Below are 25,996 nucleotides of genomic sequence, written 5' to 3'. Positions count from 1 at the left end.
ACATAACACCTTTCTGAATGTGGCATAAAACAGACTTGGCCACAATGTAGGCACCACTACTTTTTGATTGGCTGATTTTTTCTGACTTCTGAGTTTCTCCTTCCTATCACCCACGTAACTCTTAAATGAGTACATTTGATAATGATGTTTTTAGCTTTGTTCAGAAATTGGCCAAGTATTAAGCAATACAAATAAAAGAGCAGTGTTGCTCATAAAAGTAGGGAAGTGTTTTATAATTTTGATAATGAGTGAGTGAGTCAGTATAAAAAAAATAAAAATGTTTGCAATTCTCCCCTTTTAAAATGGCTAAAGATCCACTGACATTGCTAGAACTTGGTCTGGCGCACTTCTGTGCGCACAGACGTACTCTATTTTAGTTGAAATCATTTTTTTTAATCTTTTGAATAATTTATAAACGATAATTATGCATGCAAAACAAGTTTTTGTGTTATGTTTAATAGTTTGCATTTTTATAACCAATATTTTCTACACTCAAAGAGAAGCACAAAGTAATCGATAATTAAATAATTTATTAAAATGTATCTTTAAAACGTATATTATAAAGTGTAACTGTATTTACACACCTACTACATTTTAATTGAAAACATTTATAAATATAAAAAAATGAATATGTTAAAAATTTAAATATATTTAAAACCAGAATTAATTTTATGTTTAATACTTTGTTTTTAAGGTGGTAAGGGAATTGGCCAAGGAAGAGGTAATTCATATTTAGTCAATAGGGGTTACATAGTTAATATATTATAATTTAATACAAGATAAAAAAATAATTTCCTTGGAAAACGATGAATAGTTGTTTTATAAAAATGTATTGAAATTTAATGAGTACCTAATTAAGTATGTCCAATGTACAACGTTCATTACTAGAAAATAGTTTTAAAAAATTTTTTTTCATTGTTTTAATCACATGATTTAATATAAGATGATAATTTCTATTTTTAGGGTTTGATTTTTTTAGTTTAAAATTAATCAAATATATACGTTACTATTTAAAACTAAAAAAAACAAAAAACTTGAACCCATCTAGGGGGGTGGGAAATAGGTTTAACTTAAATTTGATACAACTGACGTTTGCGGGCATACCAAATAAATAGTTCTTATACATTTCAACTCGATCCGACTCTTTTGCTCGAAATTATAGCCAGTTAAAGTTCTAACTTAAAAACTCGTACGTTTTTTTTCCTTCAAATTTCGACTGTGAAGAAGTAAAATTTTTCAACTTTTACCCCAACTAAAGTACCAACTATAATAAATTTGTGATTTATAGAGTTGCTACTCGAAAGAATTGGTTCAGTATTAAAAAAGTTACAGTGTATACAGATAAAAAAAAACACACATCAGAGTAAAACCAATACCTTCTCGCTTTGCATCAAAGCCAAAAGTATTACCGTAACTACATTACTACTACATTATAGTTATGAACATTTTTAATAATAATAAAAATAATATAGGTATATGTTAGTTAATTAATATGAACTTAATCTAAAGTTAATTTTATGTTTAATATATTGTTTTTAAGGTAGAGGACATTAAGAAACTGCAAAAGGTAATCCATAATAGTTATATATTTATCTTAAACAGGTGTAAAAGTAGCGCATTTTCATAATACTACATTTTATTTGAAAACATATTTAATATTTATAAAGAAATATTTTTGTTAAAAATTAAAATAGATTTAAAACAAGTGCTAATTTTATGTTTAATAATTTGTTTTTTTAGGTCGATTCCGCTTTGTACAAAAAAATGGTATTGTATATTTATTATTTTATTGTAAACATGTAAAAGTAGCGACAGTTACATAAAAATATACTGTTTTAACTAAAGTGATGGCATCGATGCACATTTTTGGCTTTTGGTTATAGTTTTTGAAATAGATTTAAAATATGTTTTAACCACCTTCAAAGACTTTTCATTTAATTAAAGCATATGACAATAATAGTTATTTTAACCGGTTTCTCTTATTTTTAAGAGAAAATTTTTAAGTTTCTCTTAAAGTTTTTAACTAGTATAATTTATTTATTGTATATAAAATCTTTAAACTTAATACTCTACTGATATTAGTATTATGTCATAAGAAAAATGATTTTTTTTAACATTTTAGGAAGAGGAAGATTTTAAAAGGGCAGTTCGACACACCAGTCGCCATTTCGGTAAAAAAACAAATATTGAAGACAATGGTAAGTAATAAGCTTAAACACAAATTTTTAAAAACGGGGTTTTACACCATAATTTGATAGTTAATAGGTGAATAGATGTAACCCTTATTTTTTCGGATTTTGAGGTTATGTTTGTAATCGATTATAAAGATAGAAATACATATTTTGGCCAATTGTTGTACCCTCAGATTATTTTTTCTGATTAAAATTAAAAATTAAAAGTTTTTTTTGTTTAATTCTACCCATCATCATGTCATATCCTACATGTTTATGCATCCTACCCATCAGCTATCACAATAAATTAAAAACTTGTTATTCTATTATAGTTATAGTAGTTATTCATTAAAACTATATTGAAAGTGTTTTCGGTTTTAGTTCATTGGGTTTTAGGATTGTTTCTACCATATTGCTTCATACATCATACCACAAATGTTATTATTCTGACATGTCAAGTAGTGTAACCAACGAGTAACTTCACATTGGAGTAAAATAAAGTGGTTAAGCCTTCTCTTTACTTTTGCAAGTAGTATATGAAATTATAACTAATTATAACTTTTCCATCCATAAGACCAATATGCACAAGCTATATTAGTGTCTCCCATAACATTTCAGATTTTAGGGTTACGTCTATTGAACTATCAACATTATTAATATTAATTTGGAGTACCTAATAAAATTGAAAAATTAAAAAGCTAATTTGTTCACAACGAATGGTACACGATATTGCTGTATTCGTTAAAATTGTTTCAGACAGTGAATTTGCGAAGATATATGCCGAAGATGATGCAGACAAGGAAAAGGTAATTCATATTTAGTAGTTTATACTTACAGATGTAAAAGTAGCGCAACTCATATAATAGTGTATTTTATACACATACACATCGATACAATATAATTTATTAATATAATCATTGTACATTTTTGGCTCTTGGTTATGGTTCTTAAAAAAGATTTAGAAATGTTTTTTGTTTATTTACCTTACCTTTTATTAATTAAAGGCTGCCAGTAACGTTTATGTAAGCCAGTGTCCTACACTAAACAAACCTAATACTAACTTTTCACTAAAACTATAACCTAACTATTAAGGTTGCTTAAAATTAAAAAAAAAATGTGTATTAATAATTTTTTTTGTTATAAAATAACATACTAAAAAGTTTATTATTTTAAACAGTATTTACACATCATTATACGTTTAAAATGTATTTAATATTAGTCATTATGTGTTTTAAACCTTTTAGGCAAACCTTTTATAGTAGATAATATTTTAAAAAAATAGCGAAAAAACTGACAGCGCTAACTATAGATTAGTAACTATATTATACACTATTATATAGTGCATAGGTTATTATAATCTAATATAATAGTGTAAAATTCTTGAAACTTAAAAATATATTAATATAGGTATAAAACATAGAAAATAGTGTTTATTTAAATACTTCTAAATATTTTAAAATCATTTTAGAAAGAGGAAATTGTCGATAGGCGGTTGCGAATCCGCAAACGCCAATTAGGTATGTAATCATTGACTGATTTTTCATGGTAAGGTATATATTTAAACACAAATTTCAAAAAAACTATTGTTATACCTTATTTATATTGATTTTTGGTGCCTAATACAATTAAATATTATATCAAAATGAAAAACCGCACTTGTTCGCAACGACTGGAGCATGATTTAGTTATATTCATGAAAACTGTTTAACTGTATTTCGTATGTAATTAATTCAAACATTTTACAGGTATTCCGATAGCCGAAGATAACGCGGAGTTAATTGCCAAAGATAATAAAAACGAGAATGAGGTAATATTCAGTATTAGTATTTTATCCTAAGCAAATGTAAAAGTTCTTGAAACCGATTTTGAAATATTTTCGGTTTTATCCGACCACTTTTTTCATTAGAGATCTTTTATCAATTAAGGACTGACAGTAAGAGATCTTTAATCCATTTTGCTACAAATCAACCAAACCTAAGCATACCTATAACCTAACTAATGTTTGGATGCTCGAATAATTGTAAAAAATAATATACATCTTAACTTATTATATAATATATACAACTTTATAATTCTTTAAACAAATATTTAAAAAAATGGTTTTAGTATATTGCCGCAAAGAATAAACAACTCCTTGCATTAAAAACGTTAAAGGCAAAACCAAAAAGCAAGTGCTTCACGTTATCCTGCCTTTGTTCGATATAAGAATAAGGAGTGACCGGACACAAGTATCCACAGATTCATTTTTTATTTAAATAAATGTATAATTATATAGCTACATAATTTTTTGTATGTGATTTAATACATCTGAGACATGATGCTATTTCACCATCGCTTCTTTACACACCATTAAAAATAACTCATTATAATCCTAGACATAATACTAGTTTAAGACTGTTTAAGGAACTTCCTAATTAAAATTTAAAAAATATATGAATTGTATAATCTTAAAATTACTTGAAAAAATATGGTTATTAAATAATGAATAGAATGTATTAAAATTTAAAAAAAAGATACACGTTTCTTTTAAGTAATATTTTGGATTGTGTTATATTATATTTCGTTTGTTTAATATTATTGTTAATAAATAATTATATTCATATTATTATAATTATATTATTTCTTGATCCTTTACTTATAACTATAATGTTTACAAGGGTTCTGAATAGTTACTTAATGTATGTTTTAATAAACAAACCGGCGCTAAGTTCAGTTATCAAATAAAAGATAAACCTTAAAAATGAATATAATTTATAAAATTATTAAAATATAGAAATTCGTCAACTAGTCCTTATAGAATGTAATAAATCTATTAAATTATTGACAATTTTTAAAATAAAATGTATCTGATATAATAAAACTGACAATACTGCATAGTGGTTAATTAATTATAGCTACACTATAAGTTATACTATAAGTAATAAATTAATAATTTTTTATGTGTGTAAGCCCCGACACAATTGAGATATTATTATACACATAATATGCCAATTGATAAAACAAAATTGAAATTCTAATAGCTTAATTGAGTTTAGGTTTCTAAGAAAAGTTAATTAAGATTATGTTGATGTTAAGTTATGCCATTGAGAGACAAACATTGACAATTTGTTTCAGAAACGGTATTATTATACTTGAATATGGAATGCATAATTTGTACCAGAATGACCTTTTTAGATAATGGAGTTGATTGTTTATAATATATATTTATCCTTATAATACCAATGCTCAAAATGATATGATACCTACAGGTTAATATTTATTATTTACATTTCACGTTTTGTGATGTTTTCAACGTAGCTACTATTGTGAAAAACAACATTTTCGATACATAAATATATTATAACGATACCCGATGTAGAAAAAACCGTATTAAAAGTATGAGAAGATTAAAAAAAATTGTATACACAACATACTCATTTTGGTTCAACTGTGACCTTATTTTGATATTTGTACAAATTAAATAAGGGACATTATAATACAAACAAAACATATTATAATACGACCATACTACTCATCGCATTTTCGTAAAAAAAACCGTCGGATTTGGTAAAAAACATTTTGTTTTTGTTTGCCTTTAAGCATATTTTTTGGATTCTGTTCTTACATCAGTATCTACAAAATATGTTTAAAGGCAAACAAAAATAAAATGTGGTTTACCAAATCTAAACCGTTTTGCTGCGAAAATTTCCTACGTTATTCCCTTGTAAATGCACTTTGAAATTGGCGTTAAAACCAAAGCAGTCTTTAAATACTACATTCAATTTAAATATATTTTAAAATATTTTTGAATAAATTAAAAATGACTTTTACCCATACAAAACAATTTTTTGTTTTATGTTTAATTATTTGTTTTATTAAACAAATATATTCTACACCACTCACAGAGAAGGAGAAGGTAATCAATATTCAAGTTTTTTTTAAATGTATTATTTAAACGTATATTAAAAAGTGTAAATATACTTACAAATATAACATTTTTCATAGTTTAAAAAAAAAGTTATATGTTTAAATTTAGAATTAATTTTATGTCTAATTATTTTTTTTTAAAGATAGCGTTAGAACGGCACAATGATCTGAAATTAGTGGTAGGTAATCATTTTTATAAATGAATTTTGATTATAACAACATTAGTTATAATATCGAAATAAAATATTATTAAATTGTGCAAACATGAAGCAATGTTTTGTTTTTAAAATAACATTCTCTTTTACGTTATACTTAAATAAAACTCTTTCTGCGTATTCCAAAAAAATATTATTATAATAAATGTTAGTTGTACCTTTTTTTTACATTTTTAGTGATTATCTTATCAGAATTAATTTTGTGTTTAATAATTTGTTTTTAAGATCATAAGAGAACTGCAAAATGAAGAGGTAATTCATATTTAATATTTTATCTTAAATAGTTCTGACAGTAGCGCTATTTTGGGTTAAAAAAATTAAAATGTTGTAGTAGGACTAATATATGAGTTCTATACTAAATTTAAAAAATCACTTTATTAAAATAAATCATGATTATGGCAACAAAGGTTTTAATATCAAAATCAAATCACATTTAATTGTAAGAATATGAATCCATAAAAGTGTATTATTTTTTAGAAACATATATCGTTTTGTTGTTTTGCAAATAACATTTTCTTTTGCGTCATACTTTAGTAAACCTGTTTCTACATAGTCTGAATAACACCTGCTAAAAAACGTATACTGTACGTGATCGGTTATTTTTGCTTAAGTTACAAGTTTTAATATAAGATAACACATTTTCTTGCTAAACGATACCTATACGTATAATTGAATACAAATTAACTAAAATGGAATAGAGTACCTATTGAAGTATGTACAATGTACAATGTTCTTTGCCGGGAATTAGTTTGAATGTTTGAAAACATGAAAACATGTAAAAACACCGTGATCGTAGGACCTAGATTTAACGGCAATAAAAAATACAATTGTTCCCAAAACTCGTTGAGAGAGTAACACCCGATATATTTTTGTTTGTCTTAATAGTAAACACAACCGATATAGTTTTGCTCAGGGCCGGACTTAGAGGGGGGTGTGGGGGGTTTCATACCCACCCATTCGGAAAACTCAAGTATACACAGTCGGCACATTCGGAACAAAAAGTCGGTAAATATCATAACCCCCATAAAATTATACAAATAACATATTTATTATTTTTATTTTATAAAAGTCGGTTGGTACATAATTTTTATTGGAATCTGGGCACTGAATAGTAAATAGTCGGCGTACGGACGACCATACGAAAATATAATTTTAGTTTTCAGTATAAAAAAAAAAACAATGCATTTTCGGTAATTCCCGATTTTAGCAGAAGTATTATTATTTGTTTATAATAACTGTGGTGTATATTATATCAAACTATGTTCGGTCATGGGACCTATTGGTCTATTGCAAACAAACATTCTATCCCTCTATAAGTATATATTTTTATTTTTATCAATCCGATCGACTTTGTAAAGATATTACATTTCCTCCTATTTCTTAGGTTGTCCAAAAAAACAGTGGCCGTCGTTATCTCGGTTTAATTGCAGTTTCAACTTCAAACATTTTTAAAATAATGCTTTTAAAGTAGGGCTCAAACTGTTTTAGTATTGGTGACTGACATCTGAAAATTTAGTAATAGATAAATTTGTTAGCTGCCTAAAATATTTCTATGCTCCGAAAAACATTTTAAAAATCAAAAAAATCTAGTCACAATTCATAACAACATCACATCATTATTATTTTTCTTTTTATTCTTTTAAAAATGATAAAAAATGACCCTCATGATTTTAAACTCCACCAGAGATATTCCCGATGTAATTGATTTGGAAGAAATAACAAAGAAATAGTCCACATTAAAAAAAACACCGTAAAATAGTTTAACTTTTACTGGTTTTTTTACTTGTACTATCTAAATTTGTTTGAATAAATTAATACTTAAAAAAATAATAATTTAAAGTTAAAAAAATAATAATTTTCAACAATTATTAATTCCCATTAATTTTAGCAAAAAATTGCGACTTGTGGTACAAAATGTCATAAAATATTTTCGAAAGTGCCCAAATATTTTAGTCGGCAATTAAAATTTTAAAGTCGTCATCTTCATTTTGACACCCCCCCCCCCCCTTGCATAGTTCTTAGCACCGGCCCTGGTTTTGCTTATGCTACATTACAATTATGTAGGTCAAATGTACATTATGCTGAATTAGCATTATTGTTTTACAGCTCAATATTAAAAACAAAATATTAACTTAAATTTAGTTTAGTTTAGTTCAGTTCCGAATCCTTCAGAGCAGTTATAAAATAGTTTTAGGAAAATAATGTCTCTTATCGCTCCTATCAACCAAAGGAAAAAAAACCTTTAAAAAAAGTTGACATGGCTAGGATCTCGGAAACACATCTTACTCATAGAAATATCTTCAAGATATTTGGCTACGAAATACACAGAGCTGATCACCCTGAAGACTGCTAATGAAGGAGCTGCTCTACTTATTTCTATTAGGATATCTCATTCTTCTTTCTGCCTTATACCTCAAACAAGCTACACATTTTTGCCTCTCCCATCATTGTTATCTCAATTCCAATATCTCTCAATCAATACCCCCACAGAGAACACTGTCAATGAAAAAACAAACTCCTTAGCTATAAATAATAAATATGTTAATTAAATTAATCCCGAAATAAGACAACTCATCATAGAGAAATATCGTACTCACTATCCACATGATAGACATAAATACAATTCTCCTTGAAATAAATTCAAAAGACATCTCAAAAAATACAAGAATGACAACAGCTTTGCCGACTCTATTAAAGAAAAAGCCGAGTTGCTGGCTCAACATTTCACCAATTTTTTCAAACCCCACTCGATATTCCCGGACTCCTATCACCTAGATCATGTGAAATAATTTATCTCTTCTCCACTACCCTTCTCTACTTTTCTGCAAGACATACCACCCCTGAAGAAGTGTCATTAAAAAATTTAAAGACCAACAAATTACCAGGTCACGATCTCATTAGTAATTAAAAAGTTAAAAATCTGGCGCCTAAAACAATCATACTACTCACCTAAAATTACAATGTCATCTTTTAAAACGAGTTATTGTTCAATGTTTAATGGTTTGTTTTTTTAAAACAAGCACTTTCTACATTACAACGAAGCATGAGTTAATCAATATTTAAGTTATATTTTTTAATGTACTATACAATCGCATATGAAACTGTGTAACTAACCATAAAAAAAAATATATATTCCCATGTAAAAAGTTATTATGGATCTAAAAAAGTGTTAATTTTATGTTTAATAATTTGTTTTTAAGAAAGAGGACATTATGAAACTGCAAAAGGTAATCCATACTTATATATTTATCTTAAACAGATGTAAAAGTAGCGCAATTTACATAATACTACATTTCATTTGAAAACATATTCAATATTTATAAAAAAATATATTTGATTAAAATTAAAATAGATTTAAAACAAGTGTTAATTTATGTTTTATACTTTGTTTTTTTAAGGTCAATCCCGCTTTGTACGAGGAAATGGTACTCTATATTTATTATTTTATCGTTAACCTATGTAAAAGTAGTAAAAGTTAACTAAGAGATGCAAATCGATGCATATTTTAGGCTTTTGGTTGTAGTTTTTTGACCAGATGTAAAATATTTTTAGTGTTTTAACCAACTTATAAACTTTTTATTTTATTATATCAAATGTCAATAATGGTCATTTAAACTGGTTTTTTTTAATTTAAGTTTTTTACTAGTATTCCTATCTAATTGTGTACAAGCCTTTAAAATTAATACTCTACTAATATATAAGTATAAAAATATGTCATAAGAAAAGTGATTTTTTATGTAATTTTAGCTAAACGAAACAATAGACAGAGGAATGCGATTACTCTATCGCCAAGATGGTATTGTCCCAGAACCTTATGAACCTGGTAAGTAATAAGTTGAAACATAAATTACGGAAAACTGTGTTTTGTACCATATTAATAATGGTTTGAGATAGCTAATATTATTGAAAAACATTAAAATAAATAAGCGCACTTGATCACAACGAATGGTAAACGATTTTGCTGTATCCATTAAAATAGATTCAGCAGATAATATTGCGAAGTTAACAGATGATGCTTACAGGGCTAAGGTAATTTATATTTAATATTTTATCCTTAACACATGTAAAAGTAATGAACTCACATCATTATGTATTTTTTACACATATACATTGATAATATATAATATTATATAATCGATAAACATTTTTGACTTTAAATTTATACTAATATCAAAATTATAAATACAAAACACCGTTTATACCTTATAATAATAATTGAATTTTAAAAATGGCAATAATGCCATAAATTTTAAATCAAATAAATAATAAAGCACAAAAGTCAAAGGTTATTTTAAATAATAAGAATTATGTTTTAATACTGTTAATATGTTTTTAAGTTAAAAATGTATTTAATATAAGTCATTATGTGTTTTATACCTTTTAGACTAATATTTTATTTGGGTAAAACCTTTTAATTTAGATAATTGTTTAAAAAAAAATCGAAAAAATTAACAACGCTAACTATAGATTAATAACTATATTATACATAATTATATAGTTCATAAGTTATTAATTAGTATTATAATCTAACATAATATATTGTATAAGTCGTAAAACTTAAGACTATACTAATATAGGTATAAAACAAAGTAAATATGTTTTATTTAAATACTTCTAAATATTTAAATATTATTTTAGATAAAGGAAAATGTCGATAGGCGATTGCGAATCCGCCTACGCCAATCAGGTATGTAATCAATGATTGATTTCCAAGGTAAGGTTTATGTTTAAACACAAATTTCGAGCAAAAAACTATATTTTTACCATATTTATATCGATTTGTGAAACCTTATACAATAAAAAATATCAAATTTAAAACCGTACTTGTACACAATGACTGGAACATGATTTGGTTGAATTCATTAAAACTGTTTAACTGTACTTCGAAACTCATTCAAACATTTTACAGGTATTCCGATAGCTGGAGATAATGAGGAGTTAATTGCCGAAGATAATAAAAAAGAGAATGAGGTAATTCATAATCCGTTTTCATAATCGGTTATTAAATCCGTTTTACTACAAATCAAAATTATAACAGGGACTAATTTTTTACCAAATTTATACTTACTTATAACCTAACTAACATAATACTCGAATTATTGTATAAAATAGAAATGTATTTACATTATATAATATATACAACTTTTTATTTATTTATACAAATATAAAAAAAAAAAATGATTTTAGTATGTTGCCGCAAGGAATGAAAAACTCCTTGCATTAAATATCCTTCCGTTATTCCGGCTTGGTTCAAAAAATAAGGAGTGACCAGATACAAGCATACACTGACTCATTTTATTTTTAATTTAATATATACATCTAATATAGCTATACTAACTTTTTTATGTTTGTTAGTGTATCCGGGACCTGTTGTTATTTTACCATTGCTTCACTACAATTTACTAAAAATAATTATTTTTAATCCTAGATTTTTATAGCTATTAGATGCTGGTTTAAGACTGTATAAAACATCTTAATTGAAATTAAAAAGTATAAAATTTGTGTAACTTTTAAATTACTAATAAAGATATGGTTATTAAACAATGATTAAAATGTATTAGAATACAAAAAACAATATATCTTTTTCTTTTAAGCACTATTTTGGATTGTGTCATATATTTAATTTGCTTAATATTGTTGTTACTAATACTTTAAATTTTATTTTTTGATCCTTTTATTTATGTGTACGTGGGTTCTGATAAATACAATATGTGTGTTTACAATTTTTGCCTGTTTAGTGTTGTTTTAGATAATTTATACATTTATTTTTGTTTTTTTCTTTAGACACTCTCGTCTATCATTACAAAGATTTTATCCTTGATGATAGTTAATGCAGTGTAATTTTATAAGTTTTAAAATGACTGTAATTAACATTAAACTTGGCAAAAATAAAAAAATGCAACAATGTTTTATAATTTTACTAATGATGACACGTGCATTAATTTTTGACGTTTTTTTTGTTGAACCACTTTTTAATTTTTATCGAGAATCTTTATTTATTAACAAATTATATTATTGTATATTTTCAATAATTTTTGTTTATTAGGCCAAATCTAATATAATTCAGTTATTAACTATTGAAGTTTAATTTATTAAATCGTACGTAGTCACATTAAAAAGTGTAAAAATCTATTTATATTAAAGATACTTATTTTACACCTATTTTAAATAACTTTCAATTTCATCCTTAAGAAATGTTTGATTTTAATATTTCCTAGGGAAATATAAAGAATACATTATTCAGCGGAAATATCAAATAACGAAAAATACTAAAAATTTTTTTTTAAATGGTTTTTGAAACAGGGCATATCCATGAGTTTTTTTTTGTTTAGACTTACTGTCTGAGTGATGCCTGTTATAACGTTTATCTGTGTATGAAAATTGTGTTATATAAATATTCTATAACAGCGTTACGTTATGTGAACTCTTTAATTAAATTAACTAATAACGAATAATTTGATACTAATTGGGAGTTTACCTTTTTATTAGGCATATTGTTTGATTAAAGCTTTAGAGTTTTTCTAAATATTTACAAAAATCATTGATAACAACATTGTTTTTAATTATGGAAATAGTAATTGAGGTATGAATACTTGTGTCATAAATTAACAACAACAAAAATATTATTTTAAATGAAATTAAAATTAATTGAAATTTAATTTAGTATTTAGGTTGATAAGCCATTTGTTATTGGTTTTTAGACAGGAATTGAAAACGTTATCATGCTAAAATTTGCATTATTTATTAAAACAACAAAAATACGTTGATTAAAAGTAATATTTTTATGGTAATCTGGTAGCTTAATGGAAAGTCTTAAGGTTTAAAATACAATTAGGACATTTGTCATTTGTTCGCATTGCAACAGTCATTTTGGAAAAATACTACCTATATTTTATGTAAAAAATAAAAGTATGGTCGACTTGAGAAAAACCAAATGGAAAACACATGTTGATCACATGAAATTAGTATGCGAACAGCAATGAGTCCTGGATATTTTTCAGAGGTAGAATAACATTAATATGTCATAATAATATTATTATAAATCTATAATGAGAAAACATTTTTGTAACATTTGTCCTTCTAATGTCAATAATCAAAATTATATGATACATACAGGTTAATATTTCACATTTCATATTTTGTGACATTTACAAAAGTGTGAAAAAGTTAAAAACAAATTGTATACACATTTTAGAATACCATCTAAATTCAAATGTGACCTTATTTTGATTTTAGAACAAATTTATTAAGGGACATTATAATACAAACAAATTATTATAATAAGACCATATCTACTCAACGCATTCTCGTTGTATTTGGTAGAACACATTTTGTTTGTCTTTAATCTTATGTTTTTCTAGATTCTGTTCTTACTTCAGTATATACAAAATATGCTCAACAACAAACAAAAGTAAAATTTGTTTTACCAAACCTAACATTTTTGCACTTTGAAATTGGCGTTAAAAAAAATCAGTCTTTTAATAATACATTTGATTGAAATCATTTTTAAGGCTTATTTTAAAACTTTTGAATAATTCAGAAATTATAACTATGCAAGCAAAACCAGTTTTTATGTTATGTTTAATAATTTGTTTTTTAAAACTAACACTTTCTTTACAGCGACAGGAGGTAATCTAAATGTTATTTTTTTAATTGTACTAAAAATCGTATATTAAAAAGAGTAACCCTAATTAACTACTTACTACATTTTAATTGAAAACATTTTTAATTATAAAAAGAATGTATATGTTAAAAACTAAAATGGATTTAAATCAGAACTAATTTTATGTTTAATACTCTGTTTTTAAGGTGATAAACAAATTGACCAGGGAAGAGGTAATTCATACTTAATATTTTTTCCTTAACCGTTCTGACAGTAGCGCTATTTTGGGCTTAGAAAATTAAAATGATGTATAAGGACTATTATATGAGTACTATACCAATTTTTTTAAAAAAAAAAGCCAGTACAGTTGGGTCGGGCATAGTGGGGACGGAGAGGTCACAGGTCTACAGATTTTATTATAACTGAAAGTGATAAAATCACTTTTAAATAAACGCTTCGATGAGAATCTGTGGATAGTATGTTCAAACTAGTTATAGTGGTATAGAAGATATCGTGGGACCAACAATAATGTACTTAAAATTTAATATTTAGTCTTGTGCAAGGTGGATACGATAAGGGTTGATCGATTTGGAACATTTTCGACTATTTTTAAAAAAGTTATAGACCATCGTAATTTTAAGTTGAAAAATTTGTAAATTTTTGGGATGTTTTTCTAAATTTTGATAGGAGAGGGGTGACGTTTTTTAATTTTTGGCCTGTTAAAGTACCGTCCAGGTATGATTTCTGATCTATAGAGTAGCTACACGAAGAAATCAGTTCAGCGGTTTACGAGATATCGTGGGTCCAGACACAAAAAAAAAAAGATTAAATTAAAAATAAAAACACATCATTGTCAAAACAATACCTTCTCAGCTCCGCATCGAAGCTAAAATCAATCATTATTTATTTTTAAAAAATATGATTACGACGACAAAGGTTTTAATATCAAAATAAAATTACATTTAATTGTAAAAATATGAAACGATTTTCTAGCTCACGGGATTGTTTTTTTTTTTAGAAAAATGTATTGTTTGTTGTTTCATAAATAACATTGCCTTTGGCGTCATACAAATCTGTTTCTACATAGTCTGAATAACACTTGCCAAATAACGTATATTGTACGTGATCGGTTATTTTTGTTTAATTCACAAGTTTTAATATAAAATAACAAATTTTCTTGGTAAACGATACCTATATGTATAATTATATACAAATTTATTAAAATTGATTAGAGTACCTATTGAAGTATGTACAATGTACAATGTTCTTTACTACGAAATAGTTTGAATATTAGAAAACATTAAAAATATAAAAACACCGTGATCGTAGGACGTATATTAACGGCAATACAAAATCCCATAATTCTCAAAATTCTTTGAGAGAGGAACACTTAATATTCTTTTTGTTTGCCTTAATAGTAAACACAACCGATATATTTTGCTTATGCTACAATTAAAATTGTGTAGGGCAGATGTACATTATGCTGGATTAGCATTATAGTTTTATTAGCTCAAATAAAATAGCTTAAATAGCTCAATATTAAAAAAAATATATTATTATAGTACATACTACACTAAATTAAAATGTCGATTTCAATCCAATACTAATATTTTTTGTTTCTTAAGGAATTTACATCCAACAACCGATATAGACTCTATCAAATTGAACCACCCCATCCAAAAAGGGATACACCCCAACGTCTCCTCTGTCAGTCTTATGGCCACACTAAATATTGCAACCGAAACACCTCGCTAAGTCCGTTGTGGCGCAGAACACGAATCGTCACTTTGTCCCAGAGACCGCAATTCCTATTTAGCCTAGATCAAGTGAACCAATTTATCTTTTCTCCACTACCTACACTACATGGTCTAGCACACCGGCTAACTAAAAAAAATTATATATAAACGCATATGAAAAAGTATAACCGTAACTACATGACTACTACATTATAGTTAAAAACAATTTTTATATTAAATATATATATATATATACATGTTAAAAGTTATTATGGATTTAAAGAAGTGTTAATTTTATGTTTAATAATTTGTTTTTAAGACGGAGGACCTTGAGCAACTGAAAGAGGTAATCTCTATATTTAGAATTTTTATCTTAAACAGATGTAAAAGTTACACAACTTACATAATACTACATTTTGCTTGAAAAAATGTTTAATAAAGAAATATGTGTTCAAAATTGAGATGGATTTTGAAGAAGTAGTAATTGTATGTTGAATACTTTGATTTAAAGGTCAGCGATGCTTTGTTCACTAAAAAGGTAATCTATAATTAGTATTTGATCGTAAACATATGTAAATGTAGCAAAACTGACGTAAGATAGTACTGTTTTAACCGAGGGTTGCCAATTGATGCACATTTTTGGATAATGGTTATTTAATTAGATAAAGTATATGACAGTAATGGTTATTTTAGCTGATTTCCTTTAATTTAAGTTTTGAACTAGTATTATTATCTGTTTTTTTTATAAGTCTTTAAACTTAATACTCTACTAATATAGGTATTAAAATATGCCATAAACCATTTTTTTATATATATCATTTTAGGAAGAAGAGTCATTTGCAAGGGCAGCGCGATTCCTCAATCGCCTAAATCGTAACGAACCAAAAACTGATGACAATAGTGAGTAATAAGTGTACACACAAATTATGAAAAACTGTTTTTATACTGTATTACTATTTATTTGTGGTACCATATAAAATTGAAAAATATCAAAATTAAATAGCGCACTTGATCTCAACTTCATTAAAACTGTATTTCGGAACTAATTCAAACATTTTACAGGTATTCCGATAGCTGGAGATAATGAAGAGTTAATTGCCGAAGATAAAAAAAACAAGAATGAGGTAATTCATATTTAGTATTTTGTCCTAAACAGATGTTAAAGTTTTGAAACAGATTTTGAAATATTTTCGGTTTTATTCACAAATTTCTTTCATTAGGGATATTTTATCAATTAAGAACTGACAGTAAAAGTTATTGAATCCGTTTTGCTACAAATCAGAATTGTAATACTAACTCTTCACCAAAGTTTAACTTACCTATAACCTAACTATTATTTGGATACGCGAATTGTTATAAAATAAAAATGTAATGACATTTAAACTTGTAAAATGCATACAAATTTACTATATTATGTTTTTTTAATATACATATATTTATTTAAACAATAATGTAAAAAAAAATGATTTTAGTTTATTGCCGCAAAGAATAAAGAAGAACTCCCTGCACTAAAGACAAAACCAAAAAGCATGTTAATTCCGTTATCCTGACTTTCTTTACACAAGAAGAAGTGACCGGTGACAAGGATACACAGACTCATTTTTTATATAAATTAATGAATACATGTATAGGTATATTAATTATTTTATGTTTATTAATACAACCGAAACTTGATGCTATTTCACTATCGCTTCATTACACTTCACTAAAAATAATTCATTAAAATCTTAGATTTTATAGCTATCTGATACTGGTTTAAGACTGTTTAAGGAACTTCCTAATTAAAATTTAAAAAATATATGAATTGTATAATCTTAAAATTATTTAAAAAAATATGGTTATTAAACAATGAATAAAATGTATTAAAATTAAAAAAAAAGATACTCGTTTCTTTTAAGCAATATTTTGGATTGTGTTTATATTTCGTTTGCTTAATATGATTGTTAATAAATAATTATATTCATATTATTATAATAATATTATTTCTTGATCCTTTACACATATATATTGATTACAAGGGTTCTGAATAGTTACTTAATGTATGTTTTAATAAACAAACCGGCGCATTAGTTCAGTAATCAGATAAACGATAAACCTTAAAAATGAATATAATTAAAAAAATTATGAAAATATAGAAATTCGTCAACTAGTCACATTATAGAATGTAATTAATCTATTAAATTATTGAAAATTTTTAAAATAAAATGTATCTGAAAAAATAAAACTGACAATACTGCAAAGCGAATGTATTGTTAAAACGAAGGTCTAAGGACACGTTAATAAAATATACTTACACTATAAGTTATACTATGAGTAATAAATGAATAATTTTCTATGTGTGTGTAAACTCCAATACTTTTTTTTCAATACAGCTATTATTATAGATATAATATGTCATTTGATAAAACAAAATTGAAATTCTAATAGCTTAATTGAGCTTAGGTTTCTAAAAATGGTTAATTGAGATCATGTTGATGTTAGGTTATGCCATTTAGAGACAATATTGACAATTTGTTTCAAGAACGGTATTATTATACTTGACTATGGAATGCATAATTTGTACCAGAATGACCTTTTTAGATAATGGAGTTGATTGTTTATAATATATATTTGTCCATATAATGCCAATGCTCAAAATGATATGATACCTACAGGTTAATATTTACATTGCACATTTTGTGACGTTTACAACGTAGCTACCATTGTAACGATATCCCCATGTCGAAAACACAGCATTAAAACTATGAGAACGTTAAAAACAAACTTTATACACAACATACTCATTTTGGTTCAACTGTGCCCTTGTTTTGATATTTGTACAAATAAAATAAGGACATTATATTAATATCATCGCATTTTCATAAAAAAACCCGCTACATTTAGTAAAACAAATTTTGTTTTTGTTTGTCTTCAAGCATATTTTTTGGATTCTGTTTTTACTTCAGTATCTACAAAATATGTTTAAAGGCAAACAAAAACAAAATGTGGTTTACCAAATCTAAACCGTTTTGCTGCGAAAACTTCCTACGTCATTTCCTTGTAATGTACTTTGAAATTGGCGTTAAACAAAATCAGTCTATATATACTACGTTCAATATAAATACATTTTAAAACTTTTTAAACACTTTTGAATAAGTTAAAAATGATTATTTTCCATACAAAACAATTTTTTGCGTTATGTTTAATTGGTTGTTTTATTAAACAAACATTTTCCACACCACTCACAGAGAAGAAGAAAGTAATCAATATTTAAGTTTTTTTATAATGTTTTATTTAAACGTATATTAAAAAGTGTAAATATACTTACATATATACAATTTTTCAAAGTTTAAAAAAAAAATGATATGTATACATTTTAAAGAGATTTAAATCAAGAACTAATTTTATGTCTAATTATTTTTTTTTAAAGATAGATTTAGAACGGTACAATGATCTAAAAGTAGAGGTAGGCAATCATTTTTATAAATAAATTTTGATTCTAACAACATTACTTAATATCGAAATAAAATAATATTAAATTGTGAAAATTGAAGCAATTTTTTATTGTTTTTAAAATAACATTCTCTTTACGTTATACCTAAATAAAACTCTTTCTGCGTATTCCAAAAAATATTTATATTATATATTTTAGTTGTATCTTTTTTTTAAACTTTTTGACATTTTTAAGTGATTATCTTACCAGAATGAATTTTATGTTTAATAATTTGTTTTTAAGGCCATAAGAGAGCTGGAAAATGAAGAGGTAATTCATATTTATTATTTTAACCTAAACAGTCTGATTAATATATGAGTTCTATACTAAATTAGAAAAAAAATCACTTTATTAAAATAAATTATGATTACGGCAATAAAGTTTCTAATATCAAAATAAAACCACATTTAATTGTAAGAATATGAAGCCATGTTTAATCTATTGTAATGTTTTATTTTTTAAAAACATGTATCGTTTGTTGTCTTACAAATAACATTGTCTTTTGCATCATACTTTAATAAATCTGTTTCTACATAATCTGAATAACACTTGCTAAGTTATGTACATTGTTCGTGATAGTTTATTTTTGCTTAAGTCACAAGTGTTAATATAAAATAACAAATTTTCTTGGTAAACGATACCTATACGTATAATTTAACACAAATTAATTAAAATGGAATAGAGTACCTATTGAAGTATGTACAATGTACAATGTTCTTTGCCGGGAATTAGATTGAATGTTTGAAAACATAAAAAAAACATAAAAACACCGTGATCGTAGGACCTACATCTAACGGCAATAAAAAATACAATTATTCCCAAAATTCGTTGAGAGAGTAACACCCGATATTATTTTTGTTTGCCTTAATAGTAAACACAACCGATATAACTTTGCTTTTGTTACATTACAATTATGAAGGTCAAATGTACATTAGGCTGGATTAGTCTTATAGTTTTACAGCTCAATATTAAACAAAAAAAAAATGTTATAATACACTAAATGTAAGCATAAATTTAGTTTAGTTTAGTTCAGTTCCGATTCCTTCAGAGCAGTAATGAAATAGTTTTAGGCAATCAATCACCCTGAAGACTCTGCTAATGAAGGAGCTGCACTACTTATTTCTAATAGGATATCTCATTCTTCTTTCTGCCTCATACCTCAAACAAGCTACACATTTTTGCCTCTTCCATGAACACTGTCAATGAAAAAACCAACTCCATAGTTATATCTATAAATAATAAATGTGTTAATTAAGTTAATCTCGAAATAAGACAACACATCATAGAGAAATGACGGGCCCGCAATCAATAACAGCGTACTCACTATTCACATGATGGACATAAATACAACTCTCCTTGAAATAAACACAAAAGACATCTCAAAAAATACAAGAATGACAACAGCTTTGCCGACTCTATTAAAGAAAAGGCCGAGTTGCTGGCTCAACATTTCACCAATTTTTTCAAACCCCACTCGATATTCCCGGATTTCTTTTCTCTACTTTCCTGCAAGACGTACCACCCCTGAAGAAGTGTCATTAAAAAATTTAAAGACCAACAAATTACCAGGTCACGATCTCATTAGTAATTAAAAAGTTAAAAATCTGGCGCCTAAAACAACCATACTACTCATCTAAAATTACAATGTCATCTTTTAAAACGAGTTATTGTTCAATGTTTAATGGTTTGTTTTTTTTAAACAAGCACTTTCTACATTACAACGAAGCTGGAGTTAATCAATATTTAAGTTATATTTTTTAATGTACTATACAATCGCATATGAAACTGTGCAAGTAACCATAAAAAAATAATATATTCATGTAAAAAGTTATTATGGATTTAAAAAAGTGTTAATTTTATGTTTAATCAATATTTAAGTAATTTTGTTTAAATCTATTATTATAATAACGAGTATGAAAAAGAAGCTCTTAAAACTTCTTTTATGATTTAGATTAAGGTGAGGGAAAGCTTACAGAATCAGGTAATCCACATTAATTAGAATTTAATCTTAAACAGTTATAAAATAGTGCAATTCACATAATAATTGATTTTAATTGAAAAAAAAAATAGTTTTATTAATAATTGAAGAAATGGATTAAAAATATGTGGTAATTTCATGTAAAATAATTTTTTTTAGAAACCGTTAGAACGTCATAATAAGCGGAAGGTAGAGGTAATTACTATTTTATCTTAAACTCTACACTACTTTGGGTTTGGAAACATTTTCGTATAAGGACTAATATATATGTACTATACACTGTAATTTAAAAATTAAAAAAAAATTCAAACATTTTTTAAAATTAATTATGATTATGGCAACAAAAGTTTTTGTGTTATATTTAATAATTTGCTTTTTTAAAACAAACACTTTCTACAATCAAAGAGGAGTAGAGGGTTATCGATAATTAAATTATTTATTAAATAGCATTATTAAAGGCTTATTAAAAAGTAAAACTTTTATTTTACACTTACTACATTTTAGATGAAAACATTTCAAATTTATAAAAAATGAATATGTTAAAAATTAAAATGGATTTAAAACCTGAATGAATTTTATGTTTAATATTCTGTTTTTAAGGTGATAAAAGAATTGATCGAGGAAGAGGTAATTCATAATTAATATTTTATCCTAAACAGTTCTGACAGTAGCGCTATTTTGGGTTTAGGACATTAAAATGTTGTACTCGTATAATGACTATTTATGAGTTCTATACAAAGTTCAATTAATCACTTTTAACAATGTGATTCAAACAAAGTACAATAATTCTGAAAATCGGTTGAGAGAGTAACACCCGATATTCTTTTTATTTGCCTTAAATAGTAAACACCACCGATATAAATTTGCTTATGCTACATTTAAGTTATGTAGGGCAGATGAAAATTATGCCGGATTAGCAATATAGTATTACAGCCGAATATTAAAATAAATATTATAATAATATATACTACATGGAAAATTCAATTTCAACGCAGAGCTGTTTTTATTTTCGTTTGTATGTACCTTCAAAAACTCTAGGTTGATAAACTTGATCAGCAAGTCCATTAATCAGTAATATTTGTGTCTAGTTTGCGTTTTGGAGAGGGCGTGTAAAATTTGGAAATGTTCCATTCTTTAATCTGAAAAATAGAGACCCCCCCCCCAAGAAAAAAAATATTACTGTCAATTTTTTATATTTAAATTTGATAAATTATGAATTCGTGAAAATTGGCCTTGATCGTGTGAATATTTTAAAACTTTTTGTCTACTTAATAGTGGAATAAAAAACATGTGTTCTCAGTAATAAAAAAAAAAAAGATCCGTACTTATTTTATGCCTTGATCTCTTATACATAACGTAAACATGTTCAATGTGCCTATTGAAAAATATTCTTATTTGCTAGGAAATGAGTGTTTTACATCGCATAGATCACCCTGTACACCAAATTTTTAGTTTAGAGCATTTTTAAGTGTTTATTTTATGTTTTATACTTGGTTTTTAAGATGAAGGACATTGAGATTCTGAAAAAGGTAATCTATATTTGAATTTTATCTTTAACAGATATAAATGTAGCAGAGTTTACGTTATACTACATTTTATTTGATAAAATGTTAAATAATTATAAAGAAACATATGTGTTTAAAATTGAATTGTATTTAAAACAAGTGTTCATTTTACATTAAATGCTTTGTTTTTAAGGTCGACTATGATCTGTACACGAAAACGGTAATCTATATTTAGTAATTTATCGTAAACACATTTAAAGGCCATTTGTTTAATTAAAGCATAGACATTAATTCCGTATTTATAAAAATTAAAAATGTAAGTGCGCTATGTTTGAAACCTTCCAAATGCAATTTTTATTTGTGTAGGCAATACGTTTTAAAATTAAATAATAAACGATAAAAATTGGCAAAGTTGACTGTAGTTTAATAACTATACAAACTTGTATATAAGTCTTCATACTTAATACTCTATTAATAAAAGCATTAAAATATTTCATAAGAAAATGATTTTATATATTATTTTAGAAAGGGGATGATTTTACAAGGACAATGCGACTCCTCAAACGTCAATATGGTGTCGACCTATATGATGATAACCCAGGTAAGTAATTAGTTTAAAAACAAATTCGAAAAACTATTTTTTATAACTGCAATCATTTGCTGTATTCATTAAAATTGTTTCATTAGAATATTTTACAAAGATAGTTGCCGAAGATGATGGGTACATGAAAAACGTAATTTACATTTATGTTTTATCTTTGACAAGTGTATAATATAGTACATATATTAATATATTACATGATATATTAATTTAATCAATGTACATTTTTTGGCTTTTGGTTATGGTTCTTGAATAAGATATTGAAATATTATTTGTTTTTTTAAAGACTTTTTATTATTAATTGAGGGCTGACAATAATGTTTATGTTAGCCGATTTCTTACGGCAAAGAATTGTAACACTGACTTTTTACTAAAACTATAACCAAACTAATATTTGGACGCTCTCATTATTGTTAGAGAAAATAAGTTCCTTAAATTTCAACTGATAAAATATAAACAATATTATATCAATTTAAACTAATATCAATTAAAAAAAATTGTACGCTGTAACAATTATCAAATTAAAAAACTGCCAATATTGATGTACATTTTTAATAAAATAAATAAAAAAGTAATGAAGCCAAAAGTTATTTTAAATATTAAAAAAAATGTGTTTAAATGAAATGTATTATGAAATATGACAATGCTAACTATATATTTGTAACTATATACACAATTATATAATTTATAAGTTAATAGGATTATAACTAGTATTATTATCTAATCTAATAGTGTAAAATTATCAAAACTTAAAACTATACTAATATAGGTATAAAATATAGAAATAAGTTTTATATAAATACTTTTATAATTATTTAATATTGTTTAAGATGGGGGAAACGGTCGATAGGCGATTGCGAATCCGCGAACGCCAATTAGGTATGTAATCAATGACTGTTTTCCATGGTAAAGTATATATTTAAACACAAATTTCGAAAAAACTATTTTTATACCATATTTATATTAATTTGTGGTGCCTAATACAATAAAAAATATCAAAATTAAAACCGTACTTGTACACAATGACTTGAACATGATTTTGGTGTATTCATTAAAACTGTAAAACTCTATTTCGGATCTAATTAAAACATTTTACAGGTATTCCGATAGCTGGAGATAATGCGGAGTTAATTGCAGAAGATAATAAAAACGAGAACGAGGTAATTCATAATTAGGATTTTATCCCAAACAGATGTAATAGTAACGCAATTCACATAATAATGTATTGTTTTAACCCAGGGATGCATATCGATACACATTTTTGGTTTTTGAAGTAGATTTTGAATGATTTTGTGTTATTACCCAATTTTAAAGACCTTTTATAATTTAAGGACTGACAGTAATAGTTACATAAGCCAGTTTCATATAAAAAAAGAAATTTTAATACTTACTTTTCACCAAAGATAAACTTACTTATAACCTAATTAATATTAGGAAGCTCGAATTATTGTACAAAATAAATATGTATTTACATTTAAACTTATGCAATACATACAACTTTTTAGTTATTTAAACAATTATAAAAAAAAATGATTTTAGTATGTTGCCGCAAGGAAAGAAAAACTCCTTGCATTAAAGTCAAAACCAAAAAGCAAGTTCATTTCGTTATCCCGGCTTCGTTTACACAATAAGGAGTGAACGGATACAACCATACACAGACTCATTTTTTTATTTAAATAAATATAGACATAATATATAGCTATATTAATTCTTTTATGTTTATTAATACAACCGAAACTTGATATTATTTCACCATCGCTTCATTATACTTCACAAAAATTTATTCTTTATAAACCTAGATTTTTATAGCCACCTGATACTAGTTTAAGACTGTATAAAAACATCTTAATTGAAATTAAAATGTTTAAAATTAGAGTAACTTTTCAATTACTAATAAAAGTATGGATATTAAACAACGATTAAAATATATTTAAAAAAAAACAATATATCTTTTCTTTTAATTAATATATTGGATTGTATTATATATTTCATTTGCTTAATATAGTTGTTATTAAATATTTGAAAATATGTTAAACAATTTTTTTCTTTAGATACTCTCGTTTATTATAACAATAATTTTATCCTTACTGATAGATGATGTAGTGTAATTGTGTAAGTTGTAATATTATTGTATTGAACCATAAACTTGGCAAAATAAAAAATTAACAAAAAAATTCCAAATAAGGCTTTTTTTTTTTAATGATGACACATTTATTCATTTTTGACGTTTTTTTTATTGAACTGTTTTTTGAAGTATCTTTATTTATTAGCTATAATTTTGTTTATTTGTTTTATAAATATTGTATATTTTTTTTTGTATGTTGAACTGTTTGAATAAGTATTGAATACACCACACTAATACGTGTTTAGTCCTTATTTCAATAAATCATTTTAAAACACAAGAAAAATAAACTACACATTTTACATCATGATTTTAACACTTTCCCGTGTAAGAAAATAAATACACTATTATTTAGGAAAATAATACCGATAGTATACAAATGGTATAATATTTTTAAAAGGTTTTGAACATATTATAACAGAGACAGTACTGTGGGGTCAGGGCATAGTGGGAACGGAGCATATTATAACTGAAGGTGTTAAGATCACTTTTACATAAACGCTTCAATCGAATCTGTACACAGAAATATCGATAAAAGCATTATCATGACGAAAATTTACCTAAAATTGTATTTTTAGTAAAAGCAATGTCACATCATTAACGGGTGTCCGAAAGGGATGATTAATTGCCCTAGGCGGTTATATTTTTCCAAATTGCATACAACTACATGGAAATACATAATTTGAT

The 25,996-nt window shown here is 25.6% G+C and overlaps 1 protein-coding gene and 1 long non-coding RNA gene across 2 annotated transcripts; both read left to right on the top strand.

Annotated features, from left to right (window-relative positions):
* The first annotated feature begins 1,548 nt into the window (after window positions 1-1,548).
* On the top strand, window positions 1,549-24,825 carry LOC126836938 (uncharacterized). The gene is made up of 7 exons (XM_050570658.1): window positions 1,549-1,567; window positions 9,691-9,717; window positions 10,040-10,115; window positions 10,272-10,321; window positions 10,931-10,979; window positions 11,202-11,263; window positions 24,727-24,825. The coding sequence occupies exons 2-7, from the start codon at window positions 9,715-9,717 to the stop codon at window positions 24,823-24,825; spliced, it is 339 nt and encodes a 112-aa protein (XP_050426615.1). The 5' UTR covers window positions 1,549-1,567; window positions 9,691-9,714.
* LOC126836895 (uncharacterized) lies at window positions 5,907-6,544 on the top strand. The gene is made up of 3 exons (XR_007685412.1): window positions 5,907-6,066; window positions 6,221-6,256; window positions 6,518-6,544. It is a non-coding gene; the product is annotated as an uncharacterized LOC126836895 (long non-coding RNA).
* Window positions 24,826-25,996: the final 1,171 nt, after the last annotated feature.

This window comes from Adelges cooleyi, unplaced genomic scaffold, assembly GCF_023614345.1.
Source record: "Adelges cooleyi isolate 19-005CV unplaced genomic scaffold, UGA_ACOO_1.1 ACOO_flye_CR_arks_rails_tigmint_CR_PRNA_247, whole genome shotgun sequence".
Taxonomy (NCBI): Eukaryota; Metazoa; Arthropoda; class Insecta; order Hemiptera; family Adelgidae; genus Adelges; species Adelges cooleyi.
This window is presented reverse-complemented; position numbering and strand designations above follow the sequence as displayed.